The 24507-nt window shown below is 41.8% G+C and overlaps 1 protein-coding gene across 2 annotated transcripts in view; it reads left to right on the top strand.

The window, feature by feature from the left end:
- The window catches only part of LOC147143986 (low-density lipoprotein receptor class A domain-containing protein 4-like), a 185794-nt gene that overhangs the window by 120166 nt on the left and 41121 nt on the right, over positions 1–24507 (top strand). Inside the window, exon 1 of one of the 2 annotated variants that reach the window (XM_086037761.1) lies at positions 22660–23222. The exons of the other annotated variant lie outside the window; for it this stretch is intronic. Coding sequence (XP_085893887.1) covers positions 23129–23222 — 94 coding nt within the window. The 5' untranslated portion in view covers positions 22660–23128. Of the gene's footprint in view, positions 1–22659; positions 23223–24507 lie in introns of those variants that run through there. 2 annotated transcript variants of the gene reach the window in all.

Genomic DNA, 24507 nt, shown 5'->3' with positions numbered 1-24507 from the left:
AGAGAAAAATGAAAGAAAATGGACTTTACTCATTGTTGGAAATAATTCAAAAAGAGGGTAAAAGCTATTGCGTTCGTCTTTCTCTGAATGCAGGCCTTATTTATTGTGAATTAAATTGAAGTGGAACACAAAAACACAGGAAGAGGCTGAGTTTGAAAAGCAGAGAAGCAAAGGAGGGCAGGCAGAAACGACAGATAAAGCTTTGAGAGGCTTAGGGAGGAAGAGAGCAGAATGAGGAGGAAGTATGGAGGCAGAGAAAGTAGTCAGAGGGGATGCGGAATCAGAACAGAGAGAGAGATGCTCTGATAAGTGTTGCGGAGAGGAAGTGGGGCTGTCAAGATAAAGACAAACTCAGACAGCGGGAGAAGGAGATTAGAGGCAAGTTTTGACATTTCGAAGAACGATGAAGGTGGGAAGGAGAGCAAATAGACTGAGCAATGGCAAGAAGCGCTAAGACCTGGAAGAAGTGCCAGTGGCCTTAACCACAGCAGTAGCACTGGTCATCCTGGCATTTCCTTTTCTCACAAGAGAAAGCATTCAGATAAATAATCTGAAGCAACGATAGAAGAATATAAAATAACATTTGAAGTTTTTGACGATTTCCTCATCACTCATTCATTTTTACTCCTTTTAGTGCCGCCTTAGTGATAGCATAAGAGAAAATAGCATGAAGGAAAGGAAACCTGCGGCACGAGCCCACAAATATGGGATGATTGCTGTGACATTTTAAGGACAGATAACAGATGCTTCTGCCTTTAGTGCACATCAACGATGCCACACTTAGAGGGTCACTCCACTCTGACTAATTTCAAAAACTGCTGCACTCAATCTGCATTGGGGTCAACTGTGGTAAATCTTTCCAGCATGCTTTCAGTATGTAGTGCACACGCTGCAACTCTACCCTTGTCCTTGGGAGTCTGGCTGCAGACCAATCGGGAGAGTTTGACCCTGATTTTAATTCTCTTTTCAGCAGCTGCACGCTATGGTTGTGATCGTGCTTTTATCACACATACACTACAGTACAACACGCTAATCCAAGTAATATTCTATCGAATGTTATTACAACACCCCGCAACTACTCATTAAGAAACAGGTTTTCTGGAGCTTTTTATGTGGAATTAAGTCTGACCGTACAGTTTTGTCATTATTTTTCTCAAGCCAAGCTGCGCCAACTCCCCTGAAGTGTTCTGATTTTCATCAAGGGAGGCGCGCTGCCTAATTTGAAATCCAATCACTATTTCTGATTCAAAAGAAGATCTCTTTTCCCTCCCTTCCTTGTTCACACAAGGAGGCGATAGTTCAAACAACTTTTTTGCCATCTCGTGTTGTTGAACAACCCATTCTTGTTCTTTTCCAGGAAAACACAGCACAAAGTCCCATTTCATTGTGTGTTGAATGATGCACCGAGGCCCTTGCTTTTTGCTGAAGTTTCACTAGATTTTGACAAATTGTCAAGAATATATGTATTATGTTCTCTTCAGACAGTATGGCCCCATACTGTTAATAGAAGCTTGTTTGACTACCCAAAAATGAAGAGGTGAGGACAGGGCATTGGATGAATTTGATTTGATGCAGCCAAAGACGGCCTGTTCTGTGATATTGTGATGACTTACTATTTTTTCCAATTGAAAAAAAAGAACTCACATAGACATCCATTATGATTTCAGTCCATTCCTGAGTCATCTTAACTGCACAATCCCGGTGTAAATTGTATTCATTCTGATCCATTATTATCACTGTTGACTTTAACACAAGTCACTTTCTCATTTCATTGTTAGCAATGTTGTACTCAGAGCTGGGCATTTTTCTGAAAATTGACCATCCCTTATTCGTCATCCGTCTGCAGCGTGGGTACCCTTTTGTCGTCCGTCATTCGCCTTTTTTTCGAGGGGTGAAAAAGCAGTACCCGCCTATAGGCCGGTCCACCTCTGATTTCAAACGGGCTTCCGTCAGCAATTCCGACTGCAAACTTCGATAGCTGTATTCTCCCTCCAAGTATTGTTAGTACAACCTTGAGGGCAAATTGGCAGCTCAGACTGTATAGTTGTTTTGACTTGTGCCATTTGACTTTGACAATCTCAATCAATAAACATAACAACAAAAACAAACATGACTAGTCTACAGCATGACTCCGCAAGTGCAAAAAGCCATACAATGAATGTACAAAAGGTGAATTTACAGTCTAAATAGTGTCGATCACTTACTTTATGTCCTTTCATTCCCACAACATATATCTATTTATTATAATGTGTTGCTCATCCTGTACGTATGTGTGAGGTAAAGGATAGAGAGAGCGAAAAGGAGTGGAGCTTGCATGCCGTGTCTTGTCCTGCTCAAATCCAGACAGCAGTCAGGGACTCTGTGGCCTCCCCAGCAGTGCAGCGTGACACAGCAACTAACCCAACTAACAGACAGACACACTCATCCCCATCCTGCCGAGTGCCTTTCCAGATAGAAGTAGGACAAATGAGAAAGCGTGCAAAAGATGCAAACGGTAGAGACTAGAGTGGCAAAACAGGACAAACAATGTTAGGATAAAAGAGGGAGTAAAACAGAGAAATGCTGATAAACAGACACAAACACACACACAAATTCGATAGTGGAAGTAGATTGCCTGATTTGTTCTCTTCTCCAGAGTGCTAGTGGTGCTAGTGGAGTTGCTGAGTGTTTTTGGAAACTAGGTCATTGTTCCTCCCACTCACTCTGTCTGATCCAGCACATGGATTTTTTTTTTTTTTTTCATGCACAACCCTCGGCCCGTCTGTTGGGGCAAATAAAAGGCTAAAAGGTGAGTTGTGAAAATAAAGCACTGCGTGACAACACTCTTAGACATTCAAACACAGACAGATTGGGGTTGTCCAGTGTATCCAGAAATGTTCTTGCCTGCGAATAGCCACACACTGACAAATGAGCTTTTTGAATATTCAGTCTCTGCATATTGACCAGACTCTACTCTCCAGAATGAATCATCACTAACAGTGCCAGAAGAGAAGCAGTGCAGGAAGAGAGCTGTGCAGGGAGTGAATGGCCAGAGAAGAGAGCGGAAGGCAGCACTAGGGGACGAGAGGATGTGCGAAACGTCACGGTTGAGGGGCAGAAAAAGAGGCAAACTAAGGAGGTGAGGATATAGGAGAGTTGTGCCAACGAGGCCCAATCAAGGAATCTGAGACTGGAAGAAAAGATCGTATGAATCAGCGTTCTCAGGGTGACGAGGGCGCAGTCTGTTGAGTTCCTAGAAAACTCCAGTTTGCACTCTGCAAGGCTCTTAGAAAATGTGCTTACATCACAGAGCTTGAATACAGAGTGAGGTTATGTTATCCAGTTTGTAGCTTGCACTTGTGCACCCACTGAAGCAAATCTAAAGACGTATGTTTATTGGCGTTAACTTCCAGATAGAAGGCAATAGTGCCGAAGATGTTTCATTTCGGCACCGAGAGAGGCGACATTCAATTCAGTGACCTTAGCGCATGAGCTGATGGGCTCACTGATTCAGACTTACTCATCTGTTTGTCTGCTTTGCAATTTCCACTTATTTTTATTTCACTTACATTGAGCCAGTATTCTTCAATTTTTTTTGTTCATTTTAATGTGTGTTGTCACTAAAAGCACCGTTTTCAGCAGTACAATGCCATAGCCATTTATGTAAGAAATATTGAAGTGATTTTGGTTATCAAGAAAACCTTTGGAAAATGTCTCGATTAGCTCTTAAATTCAACTCTTATGAGCTGTTTTTTTTTTTTTTGTCACTGATATATTGGTCCAAACAAATGTACCTTTAGTTGTACTAGGCATTTAGAATGAACAGTAAACTGAAAAAACAAGGATGGTCTCTTAATTTTTTCCATGGCTGTATGTGAACAAAATAGTTGGTACCCTCCCGTTAAAAAAGAAAAATCTACAAAACACTGACATTTTTTTAAATTGAGCCGGAGCCTGTCACGGCTGACTTTGGGTAAGAGATGGACTGGACTGGTCACCAGCCAATTCCAGAGTGACAAACATAAGAAATAGAAATGTGTGTATCTCCCCTCTGGAAACGTCTCCTTTTATCCTGCAAGTCCACTGCTGATAAAGTGTCTTTATGGTGGTCTCTCCACACTAACCCGGACCCGCACTAGCCCATTCTGCCCTGTCCCGCTGAGCTGGGAGAAAGGAAGAAAAAACCTCCATGACACCACGCCGCAGAGGGGAGAGAGATTTATTACCTGACCCGTGCTGCCTACTGGGACACTATTGACTCTGACGGCCCTGTGATGCTCCGACACACATAAGCGGATGGATGGCTGAGCGGGTTAAAGAGGGGCCAGATACCAAAGATTAAAAACATGAAATAAAACAAAGGAGGTTGAGAAAGAGATGGAAAAAGAACACAGTAAATAAGATAAAAAGTGCACGCAAATTGAATGAAAGTAAAAAATGACAGGGAAATATTGTTTAGGTGTTACAACTTCAACATTTTTAAAAGTTATTTCCATGCTTTTAAGCGGTTTAGTAGTATGATAAATACATATAGGGTACATGATATACCGGTACACAGTATGAATAGATAACTGTAATCTTAAAACAGTGATATAATGTTGTATTCTGATTTGGAAACAGTATAGTTAGTCTGTCATGGATCCTTCATCCTTGATTCTGTATTTAGTGGTCTTGTTGGAATGTTTTGCAGGTCTCGAGGGAATAAGACAAGGTTTATCATTAATATGCGTATATATGTCATTTTAAAATAATGAAAACATTTTTTTTTTCACGTTATTTCCCAAATACAACTACATAATTGGAGCAGAGCTACAAAATGGCAGCTTATTAAAATAATAAAATGTATTGTTTTATAAAAAGACAACATTCATATTTACCACAATTGGGTTGCATGGCCCATTTGAAAAGTTAATTGCCCAACTGTGACTTGCTGTAAGGGAATGTGATCAGCTAGCCTACTTTCTAGCACAGTTCTCTTGGGCAGCTGTCCGCGGTCCACTCCTTTTTTTCACCACAGACCCCTTTCGCATAAGGAAATATTTTGACGGACCGCCGAAGCCGCAGCGCAGCGACACAGAAATAAAGGTCTCGCCCCCAGCCTTCCTGCGCCGCAGACTGCCGCTGTCTCACGGCGAATTAGCCGTTTGTGAGGAGCCATCATAGTCAATGCTGCTATTGCATGGCCGCTATGCAATGCGCCGCAAGGTTCAACTTCAAAATAACAGCGAAACAAGTAATACTGGCAGGGGTGTCGAACTCCGGTGCTCGAGGACCGCTGTCCTGCCTCTTTTCCATCTCTTTCTGCTGCAAAACACCTGTTTCAAATGATCAGCTCATCAGCAAGTTCTGCAGGAGCCTGATCCTGATCCCGATCGTTTGAATCAGGTGTGTTGGACGAGGAAACCTCTAAGACATGCAAGAGGGCGGCCCCCTAGGACTGGCGTTTGAGCAATGAGTTTTAGCAATGCTTTACTGAGCTTTTATTTTGAAGTTGCGCAAAAACATCATATTCAAATTCCAGTGCGTTTATGTATTCCCGTATCTATAACGGTGATTCTCAACTTGTGAGTTGGGACCCAAAAGTGGGTCGTGGTTGGATTGTAGAAACCTAGTAAAAAAAAAAAAAAAAAAAAGCTTTTTTATAATTAACTAGTGGGTTCATAGATTCCTAAATTAGCGATTGAATATGATTTTGAGATGGCGTTGTGTTGATGTTGGTAGCAACTCTGTGATGGCAATAAAAACTGCCGACGATGCAAGCCAAATGTCGAGAAGGGAAGTCAAGATCATCGTCATGCCACCATTTGAGGCACCCAAATTACTGAAGTAGTCGTATGAGTATCATAAAGTACAATAGAGAAATAGAACAAGAAAGGGTACTGTGGGCTCATATGAAGTCCCGGTAAGCCGTAAAAAGTCCCGGTACGCTAGAAGCTAAAAGTGCTGGTCCTCCGTACTGCTGTGTACCGGCCTGCTTAAAGCACTGTATATACTGTATATATTCACGTATGTCAATACAATAACTCATATATACGGTGTGTGTCACATCTTGACAACAATGAAGCAGATACTTTTGGTAAAAGTTGAAAGATACATCTCCGCATACACCTTAATGTCCTGGAGAGGCGGGAAAATGGAAAACAGAGGGGGAAAAAAAACTGTGCACCACAGATGCCATACACAGGCACACTAACACTCGCTAATCTGTCAAGCCAACAAAGGAAGGCAATCTTGGGCTGCATTTGCATGACAAACTGGCCCCGCTAGGTTGATTGAAGACAAAACAATTTTAGAAGACAGGCTGACTGTGTGGTATGGTGCCCACCACCTCTGGGTGGGCCTCACGACCAGCGATTGGAGTGTTTTTGTGTGTGCCAATGCGTGCGTGTGTGTACATGTGTCTGTGTCCCATTGATCTGCTTGTGAGTGTAAATGCGCATAACATTCTGAAACATGAGGTGGTTGGGGGATATGGGATTTAGTTTGATGGCAGGGAAAGGGAATTCATAGGATTAGAGTGTGTCATGCTGCAGCTGTGTTTGTGCGAGTGTATGAAGTTTAAATATGTGGGCTTCTTCAGAAAATAGAGAGCAGTGTGTGCATGCCAAAGCTTGTATGTCTGGGTACTGTATGTTGAAGTATGTATGACACACAAGAGTGAGAAGTGGAGGAATGCTTAAATATCTTGAAGAACAATCAAGGGATATGAAAGTATATCACCAGCAGGCTGGTTTACTTTGTAATCAAAAGGTACTATAAAAGGAATTGGTAGACGACTGTAGATGCCTTGTACAGCTGGCATGGCAGTTAAGACCGTATCTCACTGAGCAGCGAAGGCCTGTGAGTGGAGCGAATGTTGGAATCGACAACTTTTCTGACAAAAAGCGTGTGGTTGCCTCCATCATTAGCTATTATTAGCGATGCTCTGCGACAATTAGCAAACATTTAACAAAAAACTTTATCACTAACAGGTTGGCGCAGCGATGCCCTCATCTTCATATTTCTTTTTCACCATCTTCTTCACCACCTCTCTTTTGCTATTGCTTCCCTAGAACTCCTCCAAACGTGTTGTAAAACATGGGGTACTTTTCAAAAGCACAGCCAACATTTCTTTTTTGACTGATGTTGTTTTCACTATTAACACTTAATTTTGAACAGTATGATACAATTCACCCTGGTCAAATATTACTCAGTCAAAACACCTCGATTCTATTCGATTTTGAATATGTTTTATATTTTATTTCATGAAACCATGACAAACTATGACTTCTCAGACGTGTGGGATGCTGACAATCGTGTAAATATAAATAAATAAAATGTACACATCTTTGGTGCGTAACTACTACAGGCAAGTAAGAAATGAATGGTGATTGTTTCGTTAACGTACATATTGTAAATGATCTAATGGACTGCTTTCTCCTATACTTTGGGTCATTAAATTTGTCTTGTGGTCCCAAAATTGTAACAATTTATGGGACTTAGTAACTGTCATAATATTACAAAAATATAATGGGTAACTCGTTATATTACTTCGTTACTGTATAAATGTAATATAGAGTAACAATTTACGCGCTACCCCCAACACTGCTTGTGAACATGAATTCATTTGGGATGCTGCATTGAACATTAGATTTAAGCTTGTTGGTCAACATTAAACAAACTTTATTAACGTAGTAATATAATATAAACTTTTACAGACAATAATGGGCAAAGCATCATGAGCACCAGTATAAACAAGAATGATACTCAAACACACGTTGTCTTGTGTGTATAATTGTGTTTTCAAAAAAGCCTCCGTCAAAGCTTCAGCCAAAATGATTTTATCGGGCTCCGGATGCATTATGATGATAATGATAAAATGAGAATGGAGAATATCAAAACAGCTTTTTTTTCTGTTTGTGGCAAATCCCTGTGACTTGACTTCTACTAGTACATTTGTGTGTGTTTGTGCCAGTCTCATTAGCACTAGGTTAAGGAGGGTTAGTCATCGCAATGGCAGGTTCATTAAATATCTCAAAGCCCACCGTGGACATGGCAGGGTTGGAAACCCCTACTGTTCATGTAATTAATGTGCCTACTTCATGCTCATGTTAGGAGCCTCTGTGGTCGAGAGACTATGTGTGTAAGCTGGGTGCGCTTCACATTACCAGCATGAATGTGTTGGTTAATGAGTGGTGTGTTCTTACGTGCGTGCGTGCGTGTGTGCATGCGTGTGTGTGCGCACGCGCGCATGAATGAGTGTGTACGTGGTACGTGCGTGCATGCATTCAAGCCTGGGTGGTAGATTTTCTACAATGTTAGGGGACAAGAAACTGTGACTGGGGTGAGCCCCCCTACTGGGTGAGAAAAAGGGGGGAGAGATTAATGAGCGATGAAGATGATGATGACTAAAGGGGGTGCTGAGATTCCTCCTACGGACTCCTTTCAATGATAAACATGTTGATCTCATTCTGCCAGACCTGTCCATCAAAACAAGTTTGTTTTTGTTGTTTTATGGAATGGGGGAGATTTTTGAGGAGCAATTTAGGTACAGTTTTCAACTTCTGGGTGTCTGATCCAAAAGGAAGTGACAGGTTTAAAGCTATAGGTGCAGTGAGTGGACAGGCAATAAATTCAAGCACACATCACAGCTCAATGTAGAACATGTTTAAAAGGCATATACATAATTAAAAAAACAAAAAAAATATGAACAAAAAAATTTATTTGTGGGTTACATTGCAAATATGGTGGTGCTCAACACCTGTGGTGTTAATTTTAACACTGGCTAAGTGCCTATAGTCATCCACACTACCCGGTGTTTATATGGTTCCTCCGGTAGCCTATTTTGCGGTATTGATGGGAAAGCGGAGCACTATTTTAACGTTTGATAATTATCTGCTGTTCCCATCTTTGTGGCTAGTCTTGTATTTGCCAAAAGGTTGTGCTTGCAATCCCTCTGGTTAATTTAAATGCAAGGCGCAATGATAGGAACGGATGTCACGTCAATCTGTACGAATCTGTACAGCTACACCGAAGCCAAACGGCCTTGAGAATGTGCTTACTTCATCGAATACATGCCAGGTAAAAAAGTGGACAAACATCTACTACCCAAACCTCCGATCCTCACGCGGGTCTTGCTTGAGCCTATCCCAGCTGTCTGCAGGCATTAAGCAGGGTACACCCTGAACTGGATGCTAGCCAATCACAGGCCACACATAGACAAACAAACAAACCTACCAAGCATGTTTCTGAAATCTGTGAGGAAACCCACACAGGCACGGGGAGAACATGCAAACGCCACACCACACAGGAAGGTCGGAGCCCGGATTTGAACCCTGGACCTCTGTACTGTGAGGAGGATGTGCTAAATACTTAGCCGCCATGGACAAAGAATGTAGGACAAAATAACCATTGCAGTCTGTGGGCACCGGGGCTTGTACGATGGAGCCAAAAAGGAGCAGGCGTAGGCTACTTGGAGTAGCTGGTAAGAGTGTATGGATTTGTTATAGTTAATGTTCATCAGTATTTCTTTTAACATTTTCTTTTGATTCATTTTGGCTGCATGTTTTTCGACTCGGTATGTCTCTCTGGACCGAGAAAAAAAAACTGTAAGTGATGATAATCTCCCTGCGTGAATTGCCCAAATTGTTTTGCACCTCCTTTTCGAATAAAAGCGTAGCAACCCTTTGCTGCTAAACAGTATGGCCCTGCTAAATCTCTCTGAGGCCACAGCAAACAGGTGAATTTGTGAAGGATATTTGTGATTGATTTAGACCAGAGATGGGCAACTGCGGCCCACGGCCACACTCTAAGTGGCTCCAAAAATAAAATAAAAAATAAAAAATTGAGTTTTTTTTCAACAAACTCAAAAGATTATTCAAAAACATTCAATATATGTTTTCCACGAAAGACAGAGGAAAAAGGAGAAAACAAATCTTGGGAGAAATGTGAACATTTTTAAATATTATATATAAATGTAATAAAAATATCCAACAATAAAGAAATAAAATCTGCGATTATTTAAATCCGTGGGTGCCAAACTGCGATTATGCTGGGGTCAACTGTAGTTTTTAGTTGTAATATCACCAATCACCACTTGATGGCACACATGTCTTAGTTGATGTTTTTTTTGCAGATTTGGAATGATACAGTACCTCAATAATATTACAATTTTGAATTTGATGACTTTTGTGAATACAATTAACAAAATAAGTTCTTACACTTAATGTTGGTTTCTTGTTCAGCAGTTTTGTGTCATCCTCGAATGGTCATTTTTATGCAAGAGAGCCCTTTGCACTGGAAAAAAATATACAGTGTGTGGTTATTTTGTTGTTTGCTTCAAACCCTTTCTGTTGGGTTAGTGAATCTTTTATGCATTCAGTGAAAAATGTAGTTTAAAAATGTCATATAAAAGCACGTATTTTGCATGTATGCACGTATTTTTTCCATATTAAAAATAGCATTTCTGTCATACATCTGGTTAAGAAGTGCATGCTCCTATGTTGGCCCATCAGTAACACTGATGAAAAACTGTGCGCCCCTCCGATATTTAAGATAACCATCCCTGATTTAGATGTTACATTGGCTCAAGATTACGGCCTAAAATGTTGACATTTTGACATGTGAGATGATTATTAGAATTTGAGCCATCCTTGCTGCTAACTTTGCTCCTTATGGACATCGTATTCCCTGCAAATTAAATACAGCAGCCAAAGGGAGGCAGCAACAATTTTGTGGTATTCTTGGTTTTAGCACCTCTGCCGTGAGCAATGAGGAGCCATGCCATTATGGAGTGATTTGATAACTCCCCTATTGTCTTTTGTACAACTACTGTACAGAGAAGCTGGAGGGAGGCTTCACTTGCAGCATGGACCCTCGCTGGCCTGGTACAAGCTGTCTGCTCCACGTTTGTACTGCAGAGCCATAGGATGCAAAGAGGCAGGCAGTAGAGAATGCTGGCTGGGCTCAAACTAGCTGCCGGGGGCAGTGCTGTTTATAAACTGTATGCTGAGCGAGCCACCTTGGAAGCTAGCAAAGCTTCGTGGTATGGCATGTGTTTGAGATCCACGCATTTCGGTGAGGGGTCCAAAGAAAGCGGCTGTGTTAGTGTAGCTTGCTCATTCGTGCTAACCTGAATTTTTTCGAAGTTCTGCCAGGGTGGTAGCAGGTCTGTTGTGCTGCAACATGTTCCCGCTAACATCCATCTGTCACGCCGAGCTCGGAGCCCAGCATCTCTCACCTAATGTAGTGTTTTTATAATATGCCTCAATATGGGAGCTATAGCATTTTGTACAGTATGACCAGACCGGCAGAGAAGAGGAGTGCTTGGAGTGTTTGGATCTGTTCAACTTGTTCATAATGAGCATCCATCTGTTCTGAACCTGCTGCCCTCACTGGTTATATCTTATGTTATGACATTTGTAGATGGATGTAAGGGAGATTACATTACCACACACACAGAGCTCCAGATACATGTTTGTTGGGATAAAAATCAATTGACTGGTACTTGCAAAAGATGATAGCAGCCAAACAGATCCAAATTGTGCTTCAGGCTACATTTACAATATGTTCGAAGCGGACACGGCAGCCTCGTTTCAGGCCATTGTGGACAAAATGGGATGATCATGAGACAAGACAACAAACGGGATGGGCAAACGTCACGATTGCCATTGATGGATGCACTGAGAGATTTTGAAACTGTCAAAATCTAAAAAATATTTGCTAATGTAGCCACAGTGGTGATAGTCGCACGCCGTTAACGCGTATACATATACATATACAGAGGTGGGCATTCCATCGGACCCGTTAGTCCGTCACTGATGGACGACCGTTTTGCTGAGGATTGACAAATGACGGACTAAGCACTGATGGAAGTGGATTTTTGTCCGTCAGGGTAATCGTCACTAACTGCCCGTTTTGCTGGCCTTTTGTGGGGGGTGGGGGTGAGTTTGGGGGTGGAGGGACAGGCTGACGGACCGACGGACTTCTGACAGACTGACTGACGGACTTAACTGACAGACTAACGAATGACGGACGGGTACCGAGGCCGCTGAAGAATGATGGACCAGCATCATTTTTTAAAATGCCCCCCTCTGTTCATATATAAGTCCGTGGTAGGGACTCATTTTATCATTTGATATCACCAAAGTACAGAGGCGGGAGGAGGTATATATGCAGTAATTTGGGGATACAAGGCGACACTCCTCGATCACCTCGTTTAATGGTGACATCTACTAAAGATGATGTCACGTCATCGCTGAATTATTACTATCACCTCAAATGTCCACTTTATGCTTCTTTTTTCAAGTGTGATTACATTAAAATAAAAGTAGAGTAAAATGTTAAGACGTGAAGCAGACGTTTGTCCATCCATCCATCCATCTATTATCTATACCGCTTATCCTCACAAGGGTCGCGGGCATACTGGAGCCTATCCTAGCTGTTTTCGGGCAGTAGGCGGGGTACACCCTGAACTGGTTGCCAACCAATCGCAGGGCACACAGAGACAAACAAACACACACACTCACAATCACACCTAGGGGCAATTCAGAGTGTCCAATCAACTTACCATGCATGTTTTTGGAATGTGGGAGGAAACCGGAGTACCCCGAGAAAACCCACGCAGGCACTGGGAGAACATGCAAACTCCACACAGGAAGGCCGGGGCATCGAACCCATGACCTCTGAACTGTGAGGCGGACATGCCTCATGCCGCCCAGACGTTTGTCATAAAATAAATAAATAAAAATCTGTGGATTTACTGGTCTCACTTGTGCAAGTGAATAAAAAAATTTACTCAAACTTTCTCATATGTATTTATGGGCTAAATGCGACCATTAGAGCCAATCTTTAGCCCTGGGATGTCATACCTCCTTGACTTTGATCACCTTTCACCTGAGTATTTATTAGCAAAGGCCTTGAAAGCCCAATATGTCACCACAAAGAGGTGCAAATTCCTCATACAAACGAAAGTGTGACCGCACATATTGCACATACCAGAAAAGCCACTGCCTACCTGATTGATATATAGCAGGTCTCGAGAGAGAAGCAACAACTGCTCATCTCAAACTGTTCTGGTGGAAAGTTTAACATTCACTTGTTACAATTATGTTTCTATCTTGAGCAACATAGCGATTGTATTTTTTTTAAACAGGATTTCTTTTCTCGTAATGTCACAACTTTTTTCTTGAAACACTGAGACTATTTTTGAAACGTTTTCCAAAATGCTGTAATTTTCAGTGTGGCCCTAGTACTCCTTCCCGTGATGAGTAAATCTCCTCCACAAAACAACTCTTAACATATGAGTGAATGAATGGTTGGTCATGAACAAAAGAGGGTGTGGGAGGTTTGTACTTCCGCAGACATGTTGCACAGCAGATGTTTTGACTTGTCTCAGCATGAAAAAAACACAGGTGTAATTAAATTAATGATAGCGAAATCGTGTTTTGCTCATTCAAACTTACGAGTGTCGTATAATTTCAGTAAGTGAGGAGGGCAGGTTGTTTAGCCAGTACATTTTAATGATTTATTTAATGATTCTCACCCAATCAATTTTTGCCAACTTTGCATGACAACCTATATTCAATTGAATATACGACAAAGACAGGATAATTCATGTTCAAACTGGTGAACTTGTTTTTGTTTTTGCTAATATTCCCTCATTTTGGATTTGATGCCTCCAACACATTCCAAAAAGGCTTGGACAGGGGCAATAAAAGACCGGGAAAGTTGATGAAAGCTCAAAAAACACGTGATAGGAACAATCCACAGGTCAACGGGTTAATTAGAAACAGGTGAATATCATGCTTGGGTATAAAAGGAGCATTCCGGGAAAAATCTATTGTTCACAAGCAAGAATGGGGCGAGATTCACCGCTTTGTGAACAACTACTTGGGCAAATAGTACAACGGTTTAAAAGGGAAATCAACCCAGACATATTTTTTTCCAGAATATGTTCCCAGCAGGCCCACTAGTTGAAACACAGCATTCTGATTAATAGTGCGTTTGTGCAATATGAGTTAAGCAGCAAAATCCACCCACTTTAGCCATCTCAGGGGGCGGCCATTTTGTCATTTCTGACGGCTGAAAATGACATCAAAACTACCCATGGTAGTTGTGATGTCATTTTCAGTGGACAGAAGTGACAAAATGGCCACCCCCAGAGATGGCTAAAAACGAGTGGATTGTTTATTCCACAAATGCAATATTTATCAGAATGCCTTGTTTCAACTAGTGGGCTAGCATAGAACATACTCTTGGAAAAAAATATGTTTGGGTTGACTTTCCTCTTTAACAACAATTGTTCCTCATGTACATTTGCAAGGAATTTAGGGATTTTATCATCTACGGCTCATAATATCATCAAAAGATTCAGAGAACCTGGCGAAGTGTCTATACATAAGCATATGCTGGATGGCCAGAAAGACACAGCATGGGGGTAGAGGGTGGGTGGCGGGGGACAGAGAGATGGATGGGAGCATTATGTCGTGTGATGGACTTTTATTATCTCCGATTTATGTACTACTGTTTTACAAGCTCCACACGGTTTTGTTATATTTAGTTTATTTATAGAATGTTTGCGTCAAAGAGATGATAGTAAATATTGAGTGTAAAAACTAGGGAATATCGTTGTCTTAGTTTCCACGGTACGTGCCGTGCTTTTTTACTGGAGTAGATACACTGCTTGCTTGTGCTGCGAATGTGTGTGACTTAGCAACTACGAAGTAGTAGTGGTAGTAGTCGTAGTAGTAGAAGAAAATCTCTTGGTCCTAAAATTTTGGCAACAAACTGTAATTTAGCAACAGTGGAAGCATGGTTAAAATAACGTTGATGGACTGACGATCTTAAAATAGCAGTAAAAAACTGTAATTTAACAATGATGAACGCTGTTAAAATATGACGGCACGTTTGTCGATCAGCTGGCAAGTTGTCAGAATACTTTGAAAATGCCATAATAACTGGTTGGTGATTGATGTTAACAGCTTTTTGTGCATGCAGCGCATGTGTAACCATCCCAAGATGGCCACGGTAGAAAAAAAGACTTCACAGAATGCCTTGCTCTGAGCTGCGTGCAAGCGACCTATAGCAGTGTCATTGTTAATTATTAGTGTTGTTCCGATGCCATTTTTTGGCCCCGATACCGATTCCAATACCCAGCTGTGCGGTATCGGCCGATGCCGATACTGTACCGATACCAGACTTTTGAGGGGGAAAAAAAAAGATACATATGAGCATTTTTTTCTTGTAATTCTAAAAAACTGCATACTCACTTGGATGTAAAACCATTGCTATCATGGCTTGGTCAGACTTAAAAACCTTTATGAAACAGGAAAAAATAAGAAATAATATACACGAGGTATCTTTGAGAGAGATTGTGTCGGATCGGATTAATTACAAAAGCTATAGGACATTATTATAAAAGTCTGAGTATTAGTGACCCATCGCAACAACTTCCGCTCCCAAATCCACTTTCAAAACCAAAAACAAGCAGGAGAAAAATCCAACAAGTTCAACTCCAAAATCCAAAAATGAGCAGGGTTTGTTGTTGCGGTCCATTCCCCTTGTTCATGCTCGGTGCCGCCGCAAGATCTTGGTGCTTGTTCACATGTTTCGTTCTCAAATGTTTTATCAGGTTTGACATATTGAACCTGGCCACTTTAGTTCCACCTCTTGCAACTTTCGCACCGCTAATTTTGCGCTTAGCTGTTGTTCTCGCTGGAGTTTCTATGTTGAAGTACAGTAGTTCCATATCGCCGTCGACATTATTTCTGCTGTACCTCACTGTTTTTTTTCTCTCAACATGAAAAAGCAGCGCCGCCATTGGTTAAGAGCAGCCGCTCTGGGCCAATAGCGACGGCTAATACTGAACAGTCACCACACACCAGTGTTGTGAATGAGCAAGATACTGTACAAGGTGCTGCATTCAATGTAAATTGGGCAGGGTTTGTTGTTCCCCTCATATCTCATTTCTTTGGACATATGCGGTTTAGTTTAAAAAAAAAAAAAAAAAAACCTGTGTGCGCTTGCCTGCGCACATGTGTGCATGTGCACTTGTAACTCTTGGGACGGAGTCTTAACAGCAGGAGGCTATAACCTGCGCTGTCCACACTCTGTGATCACCACTGTTTATGGCTGCATAAAACACACGCACACACACACACACACACAGACACAGCACACAGCACACAACCTCGTCCCTTCTGTTTCTATCTCTTTTACCCTCACTTTCAAACACGCTCACACATTTATAGTTGCTGTCTGTCTCAGAAGCTGTGCAATTATTGCCGTCTGGTCTGCGGCTCTTATCACTAGTGTGACAGAACTGGCTGACAGATCGCTGACACTTCATGATATACACATTTGCTGTCTCTGGCACCCTTTGTCCATTTAATTTATCTTTTCCTCATTATTTGTTGTCTTTTCCCATCTTGACCATGTTCTGTGCTTCCTCTGAGGCGCTTAGGGTGAGGTGGTGAGTCAGAGCTCACCCTGCCAAGCCATGTGCCAATTCAGGAGATTGGCATGGAAGCCAGACATGAGCTCATCGGCCCAGCTGGGCAGACAGCCCATTACAATGCTCAGCAGGGCCCTACCACAGGCGTGGAAAGAGCTCCATACATGCTGATCATCCGCTCTTTCTCTCTGTCTTCCTCTCTCCCTTCCTCCCCATTTGGCGTCTTGTCTTCTCCCCTTCTTTCGCTACCTCTGACTTTGTCTCTTTCTTGATGAGTTTTCCATGTCCTTTAAACTCAAACTGATACACACTGCCACGCTTGCCAATCTCCTTTTCTTGTTTTTCTCCTTTCATTCTCCCATACTATTCTTCAGTCGGTGCTGAGGTGTTATTGCAGTGGTGCCTGCGGCAATAAGAGAATGAGGGGTGTTTTTAATGAAAAGGTGGATGCAAGTTGTATTTCCTTGTGTGTACTTCTTCTTGAGCCCTAAATCTGTGTAATACATGGGAGAATGTGCATCGTTTTGAGAATAGAAATCATTGGTATGGGTAAAACACACCTGTAGAGACAGGGTATGATTGCACTGTAGCCAGGCAAGGGCAAGACACAGCAAATATGATGTGGCATGCCAGATGTTTTTATTGAACGTGACTCCCTGGTCTGCAATTTAACTGTCTGGAGAGGCGTGTATTTTCCTCAGCCCTCTGCTGAAGACATGGAGCTAACAGTCAAAGCTTAAACACTTTGTTTAACTCAACTCATGTTCAGCTTTGTCAGCAAGGAGACGGACAGAGGTGAATTCATGAATATCATAAGAGGTGACTCTGCATCATACTGTGGTGTTGTATCTCTCTCACTATTAATGTATTATGTTATTAGGTGTGTGTATTATTATGCATGTTTTACAATTAATACTGAGAAATGATGAAGCGCGGGTTTTGCAAATGAACTTGACGTGTGATATTATTGTGATATATAGCCAACATAAGTATTGTGATACATTGATTATGCAATGATTGATGGGTAATGGGAAAGACCTACAATGCATCAAAATATGTAGCTGTACTCAAAACCTGCTTTGGATATGAAATCTTTTCATCCATTTAAAAGAGGGAAAAAAGAATAATTTTCAGAATTTTGATGATAATTACACCCAACTGTTGTTGTTTGCAATCTTCAATTGTATTGATTTGTCAGGATAAAAATTCCTTTTTTGTGTGCGCATTGACAAATCTCCTTTGCAATCAATGGCCCACTTTTTATTTTTACATTATTTCATGAAAACACGGTGTATGTCGGTTATTTAAGACTTATCATAACAAAATTTAAATTGCAGTTACTGCTGTATTTTGTATGTTTAAGCAGACTTCATCGCACTCCAAGTTTCCTATTGATGTTTCTCAACATTTAAGGTTAATCAAATTTAACATTGCATTAATTGTCCTTGCTCCATTCTTTATGGTGCTTTGCTCTTTGTCGTGTAGTAACAGAGCAGCCAAATGCCCAAAAACAAACTCAAATTCATGTACAACTGCACATCCTGACAAATTTTACTGTACTAAAGCTATAGCAATGCACCATATCCCATATTAGTAATATTTTGACCCATCCCAACAAAAATTTATGTCATCTTCAAATGCATACAGTATTGTAAAGATTTCTCGTAATCCTTATTTTGTTGGGGGTTTTTTAGGTTGTTTGTGTGACTTCCAGTTTCTACCTGCCTAATGAGCATACTGGTTGCGCAGTATACCATTTTTATAGGCCTATAGGTTATTCAGTAACTGAGCCCTGTGAAATCTGCCGACCAACAACAAGGTATGCAAATGTGTAGAAAAATTATGTGTTATAATGGATTATCCATCCATCCATTATCTATACCGCTTAACCTCACAAGGGTCGCGGGCGTGCTGGAGCCTATCCCAGCTGTCATCGGGCAGTAGGCGGGGTACGCCCTCAACTGGTTTCCAGCCAAATATAATGGATTCATTTTGTTGATCTATGTTGCTGATTTTCCAAATAGCTTTTTATTATTCCAGCTTGATATTAAATTACAAACTACATTTGTTGTGTCTGATATTTGCAGTACGTTGGAAGAGAAATACAGTAGTTTACCTAATATGTAGCCTACCAACAATATTTTGCATACGAGGTTTACTAATTCCTTCCACAATCCAAAAACCTGCATTTGAGGTCAATCAATGACTCTAATATGTACATGTGTGAGAGTGAATGGTTGCTGGTCTTTGAGCCTTGCGGCTGGCTTCAGAGTCTCTCAGTTGGAATTGGCTCCAGCTCACCTGCGACCCTAGTGAGGACTTTTTGTAGAAAATGGATGGATGGTTGGATATTTGGTCCATTTGCATATTAATAGGATGATAATGACTACAAATGCAAAAGTAAAGTAAAATAGTTGTGATGTAGGCCGACCACACTCATTTTCTTGTTTTAACGATCCATGCTTGCCTGATTGTTTGCTCATTGCCAGTCGCCGTCTACCTCGCGAGAGTTGACACGAGTTTATTGTCGCTAAATGTCCAAAATATAAACAGTCGGGGTTCGTGTGCGCATTCCTGCTCTTGTCCGCTTCAGCCTGTGTAAGTGGAGAAGCACGGTATTTTTTATTTTGTGGAGGTGATCATGATGACATCACGTTTTATGTTAATAAATCAAAACTAGTGTGCAGAACACTGTTATACTTTCACAGGTTGAAGTGGACAACAGTAGTCTTGTGCATTTGCATTTTGGTGGCGATCGGTCACTGTTTTAGACAACAGAACTGACAAAGCGAGCAATATTACCACGCTTGGCTCCTTGGTGACGTGGACAGCTGAGATCGAAAACATAACATAAGCCACGCCCCAGAAAGGGGCGGGGAAATTTGTCGGAAACCTAATCACAAAAAAAGCCCTTAAATCACTACAGAGTCTTTTGAGGTGGGCATTTTAGCACTGGTGTCATTTTCACATGCAAACCTATATATAAGTGGCAATGTTAAGCTCATTCAAGTGTCCCTTTAAAGCGCTTCCATCCTTACATCCCGTCGGATGACATTATTTGAAGCTCATTAGCTGGATAATTTCCTATGCACATCCACTTACTGGCTGGGAGTATCGTAAATGGATTGAATTGTTTACAACAGTTTAACTAAAATAGCTTTTAGCTGCCAGCAACCACTGTCGTGATGATGATGATGATGATGATGATAATGATGGTGCAGACGGAGCGAGCCAGGGGACATCACGAGAATATTTAAGATTGCATAATAACACAATACTATTGGATTTTTTGCACGTTTTGACCTATTATTGTGTTATTTTGCAATTTAAAAAATTATTGCAAAATAAGGCAATGTTATTTTAGGAGGAGAACGAGCGTCTTCCACTTTCGGGTCATAGCTTTCAGTTTTTTTTTCCTCGTCAGTGAAATGACCATCCACTAGAGGGCAGACTATGCCTGTGAGAACAATACTGCAGGGAGGTAACACACATGAAAAATAGCACTCCATTGTTGTGCCCAACACAACACGTCAACCGGGACTTGACCCGGTTAGATACAATTAGAGGGATGGACGAAAACCTACCTCCGTCCTTGCTTGGGCCGTCCTTTTTAAAAGAGGTCTCGTCCTCAGTCCGACCATCCACAAAATGGGCGTCCCTCACTGTTCCGTCTCTGGGATGGAATGCCCTGCTCTGCCCCTTTATGGAACATTAAAAAAAAAAAATTGAAGCACAGTCATGCTCAAAATGCCATCATGTCTAAATGTCCATTCAATTCAGGAATAATGTAAACTACCAGGCGGCATGGTGGTCGACTGGTTAGCACGTCCGCCTCACATTGCAGAGGTCGTGGGTTCGAATCTGGCCCCGGCCATCCTGTGTGGAGTTTGCATGTTCTCCCTGTGCCTGTGTGGATTTTTCTGGGTACTCCGGTTTCCTCCTACATTCCAAAAACATGCACAATAGGTTAATTGGATGCTCAAAATTGCCCCTGGGTGTGATTGTGAGTGCAGACGTTTGTTTGTCTCCGTGTGCCCTGCGATTGGCTGGCAACCAGTTCGGGGTGTACCTCGCCTACTGCCCGTAGACAGCTGAGATAGGCTCCAGCACGCCTGCGAGCCTTGTGGAGATAAGCGGGTTGGATAATGGGTGGATGTAAACTACCATAAAAATATCTGCGAGGAAAGTAGGATTTGTAACATTTTTCTGTGTACTTCTATGTTTTTCTTCTTTCAGAATGGAATGCCATACAAACAAGAATACAAACACAGCACCAACTGTGAATCTTTTATTTTCTTTATCTGTTGACAGTTCTTGGGGAATCAATTCGCCTTTCCCATCTGAGGCACAAGATGGCGCTGCAAATTGGTGTCACCCACCCTCCATAGGGGCTCAAAATGGACCCCCAATCCTTGTTATTGTTCAATGAGACCTTTATGCTGTGTTTAAACCACACCAGTTTATTTTGTTCATTTCATCATCTCAATAACTTTAAAACGATAAAGCACAAAAAATTGTGGCACTCAAGTGTGCAAGAATACCTTGTGTGTATGTCTGTCTATGTGTGTGTCTGTGCGTGTGTGTGCGTCTGTGTGTGTTTGTGCGCATGTCCGAGGACTGCAGTCATGGAGGAGGGTAGGGGAACCAGTAGACGAGGATGCATTTGGTATTCAGGAGGGCCTGGTATTTATCTGTCTGCTGGCTGTCTAGTCTGGTCTGGCCCGTTAGTGGTGTCACACTGCATGCTCCCTGGGGGACTAAATTGACGCTCCAGACAGACTGTGCGTGTCTGAGTGTGTGTGTATTGTTTGGTGGTGTTGGGGTGTTTGTGAGTAGAGGTGAGTATGCCTGGAAAATGCACATGAAGAGTTAATTTGTTACAAAGAAAAAAAGGCTGTACTGTAAAGGTATAAATACATAATACCCCCCCCCCCCTCTCTCTCTCTCTCTCTCTCTCTCTCTCTCTCTCTCTATATATATATATATATATATATATATATATATATATATATACATATATATATATATGTGTGTGTGTGTGTGTACATGATTTGTAATTGTAACAGTTTGTGTGTGACCGTGCGTATTTGTGCACACTATCTAGATATATATTTTTAATGAGCATGGTTAGTGTTGCAACACTTATTTAAAGTTTATTTTGCTGCTGAAGGTCCATTTAATTTTACTGATGTATATAAATTGCAAACCAACAGGGTGAAGACATATTTCAAAATATTTATCATTTGTACTACTGCCATAATGAGACTGGTAATTTACTCTCTCACAGGATGAATAAAATATCAATGTCTGTGTGTCTAATTATCTATGTCGTTTTTTTGAGCCGCTTCTGTGCCAATTATTTCTTTAAGTACCACTTCTAAGGACTATTTATGGTTTTGATAACCTACTGGTCGAAAGTGGCATTCAAGAGTCTGAGATTTGAATAACCTGGTTTATTTTTAGACTGCAGATGGTACTGTACTAGAGTGAATAATATTTGTACTGTCAGTGTGCTTAGATGCAGCCTTTTACAGTTTGCCTAATTCAGCAAGGATAAGGTGGGGTAAAGGGGACAATTTGGGGTCACGCCTCTAAGCAGCACATTGAACCACAAGACTGGTGCGGGGGTCAACTCAAGGTTAGCTTCTTCAAAGGCCTTCTTCATTGGTTGAGGCCAGCCATAACAAGGGAGTGAAACTTGAAGCACTCTTCCCTCCCCCCCAACAAACGCACCAGCCCTCTTCTTCCTCCTCCCCTCTGGTCTGCTCACCCAGAGCCATTGTCAACCACAACCCGGACGTCTGCTACTCTTCTGACTCAAGTCAACGCTTTCAGCCACCCCCTCCTCCTTTCCCCCGCTACAAAGACACACACATCCCTGCACATATTACTCACTTTGCTGGCCTTTCTTAATTGCCCTCTAAATGTTCCTCCTTACTATTTTATTTCTTGTAGTGCATGCAAATATTAACAGACATTCAAAAGTTTTTTATATGTTGTGCACAAATGCAAGGATTTTCAAACACCGGATTGATGTAGTTTACGGTTTGTTGTGTTGTACATGCAAACCATGTTTGAAAATGATTAACATATTTTCATAAAATACACGTTTTAATGTGTAAGTATTACGTGTGATTTTTGCTAAAGACCATACATTATACAATCGATGATCTCAACATTTTTACAATGTCTTGTAATTGATCAATGAAAAATTGTGCACAAGTAGTGTGATTCGTTAAAGCGTGTATTTAGTGTAGTGTACTTCACTTTCGTGTACTTGTCACTTTTTCTAAGAGATTTATTTCATGTCCGGTCGTCCTCTTGAGTAGTGTGATTGGTTAGCACAGCTGTCAGTTAGAGTGTGGGCGGGGTTTGAGTCCACCCTGTCTGCCCTAGTCCAGTTCGAAGACAGCTGCTCGCGGCGGCGGACGAAAAGGAAGAAGTGCACAATGCGAGAGACGCAAGAAATGGCTTAACCCGAACCGGCAACTAATTCACTTTCCGAGTGCACTCCGAAAGAAATATGGCGTGAGAAACAACGTGGAACATACGTGCGAAACTGACGGGAGTCAGCCGAAGCGGCGGACTCTGCTGCCGCTGCCTGGAAGTTTTTCGTGGTTTTCCCGTCGGGGCTCCCGGACGGTGACGGTGACGTTGGCGGCGGCGGCTCTCTCCTCCCCGGAGCGGTGTCCCGGTCCACCGAGGCCACCGAGCCCCATGCAAAACCTCACGGCCCCTGGCGGCTCCGGCAACTCCAATGTCACTTGCTCCTGCAACTGCACCGCTTCCCAGCCACAGGGAATGGAGATATGTGAGTATCATACTTGTGTTTTCCGTGAATTTAAATCCGGCCCAGAGACGAATGCAGTGCCTAATCCGTTTTATGTACACTTCCAAGTGGAGTGTCTTTTAGGACTAGACGCGCGATCCTCCAAGAAAACAGTTCGTTTGTTAATAGTGTCAAACATATTATCTTCTCATTAATATTTATTTGGGTACTTCCATTTTCCGGGCACCAACGCAGTTCTGCAGAAACTTTAAAGCGGCTCCATTGTGACTATTGTTTTTTTATTTATATTGTCGTTTGATGTGGCTGTATGACTTTCAAGATTGAAGTGAAGTCAGAAGTGTGACGACACTCTTTAGCTCATACTGTATAGCGGGCACTTTACACGGACAAGCAGCACTCACAATAGCCGATTAAAAATGATGCCTTACATCAAAGGGTTTGCACACGTTAGTCGTTAAGATATGTTTTAAATCAAGAAGCTTGACAGCTGTTTTCTCTTACGGCGGGTTGTTTCTATGAATTACACTCTTAAGTTGACTATTGACATCTGTGTATGTAGTATAGAAGGGTCCCTACAGAGGGTTAAATAGTTGGCAGTCAGCGCTAACAGGAAACGCTGGAATGGTATGATATGTCTGTCTGCTGTCTGAGTTGCCCACAGAGAAACTGTCATTATCAGCTCTGCTCTAATTCTGCCTCTTTATGAGTGAGACAGAACAGGCATATACAGGAGAGAAGAAATACAGAGGACAGGCATAGCATGTAGTCAAAGTCAAATCAACAAGAAACTCACATAGAAAAAGTGGTAAGTTCCGAACGAGGCAGCTAGGGGAAAAAAAATGTGTACGTACATGCACTCTCCATGGACCAACATGCAGATGTACAGAAAAGCTCCAGACAGACGGGCAGAGTTCCAGTTTTGTGTAACTTCCATTGGGACAGAGGCCAGGCTCGGGCAACGGGTGGTGAATGTAGGATATTAGAATTAGATTTGGCAGCAGAGTGAGGCTGCGGTGACGCCACACTGTAACCAAGACATGTATGTTTGTCTGGTGCACTGACACATGCCTCACCTCACTACTCATGTGGCGTCATCCAGTTTATTGCTTGTCCTGGTGAAAAGAAAGTCAGGGATGCACGTAAAGAGGAAAGTCCAGTTAGATCACTCAATTCAACTTCCTCAAACTTTTGACTGTGTTGCTTGTTTTCCCCCCTTTTTTTCCATTAATCTGTCTGTCTTGAGTAATGCTCCCTTGATCTTTTCATTGCATTTTCTCAAATAACATGTCCCTATAGAGGACAACCA

Source organism: Filicampus tigris, chromosome 8 (assembly GCF_054856515.1).
Source record: "Filicampus tigris isolate MCC_2025a chromosome 8, RoL_Ftig_1.0, whole genome shotgun sequence".
NCBI lineage: Eukaryota > Metazoa > Chordata > Actinopteri > Syngnathiformes > Syngnathidae > Filicampus > Filicampus tigris.
This window is presented reverse-complemented; position numbering and strand designations above follow the sequence as displayed.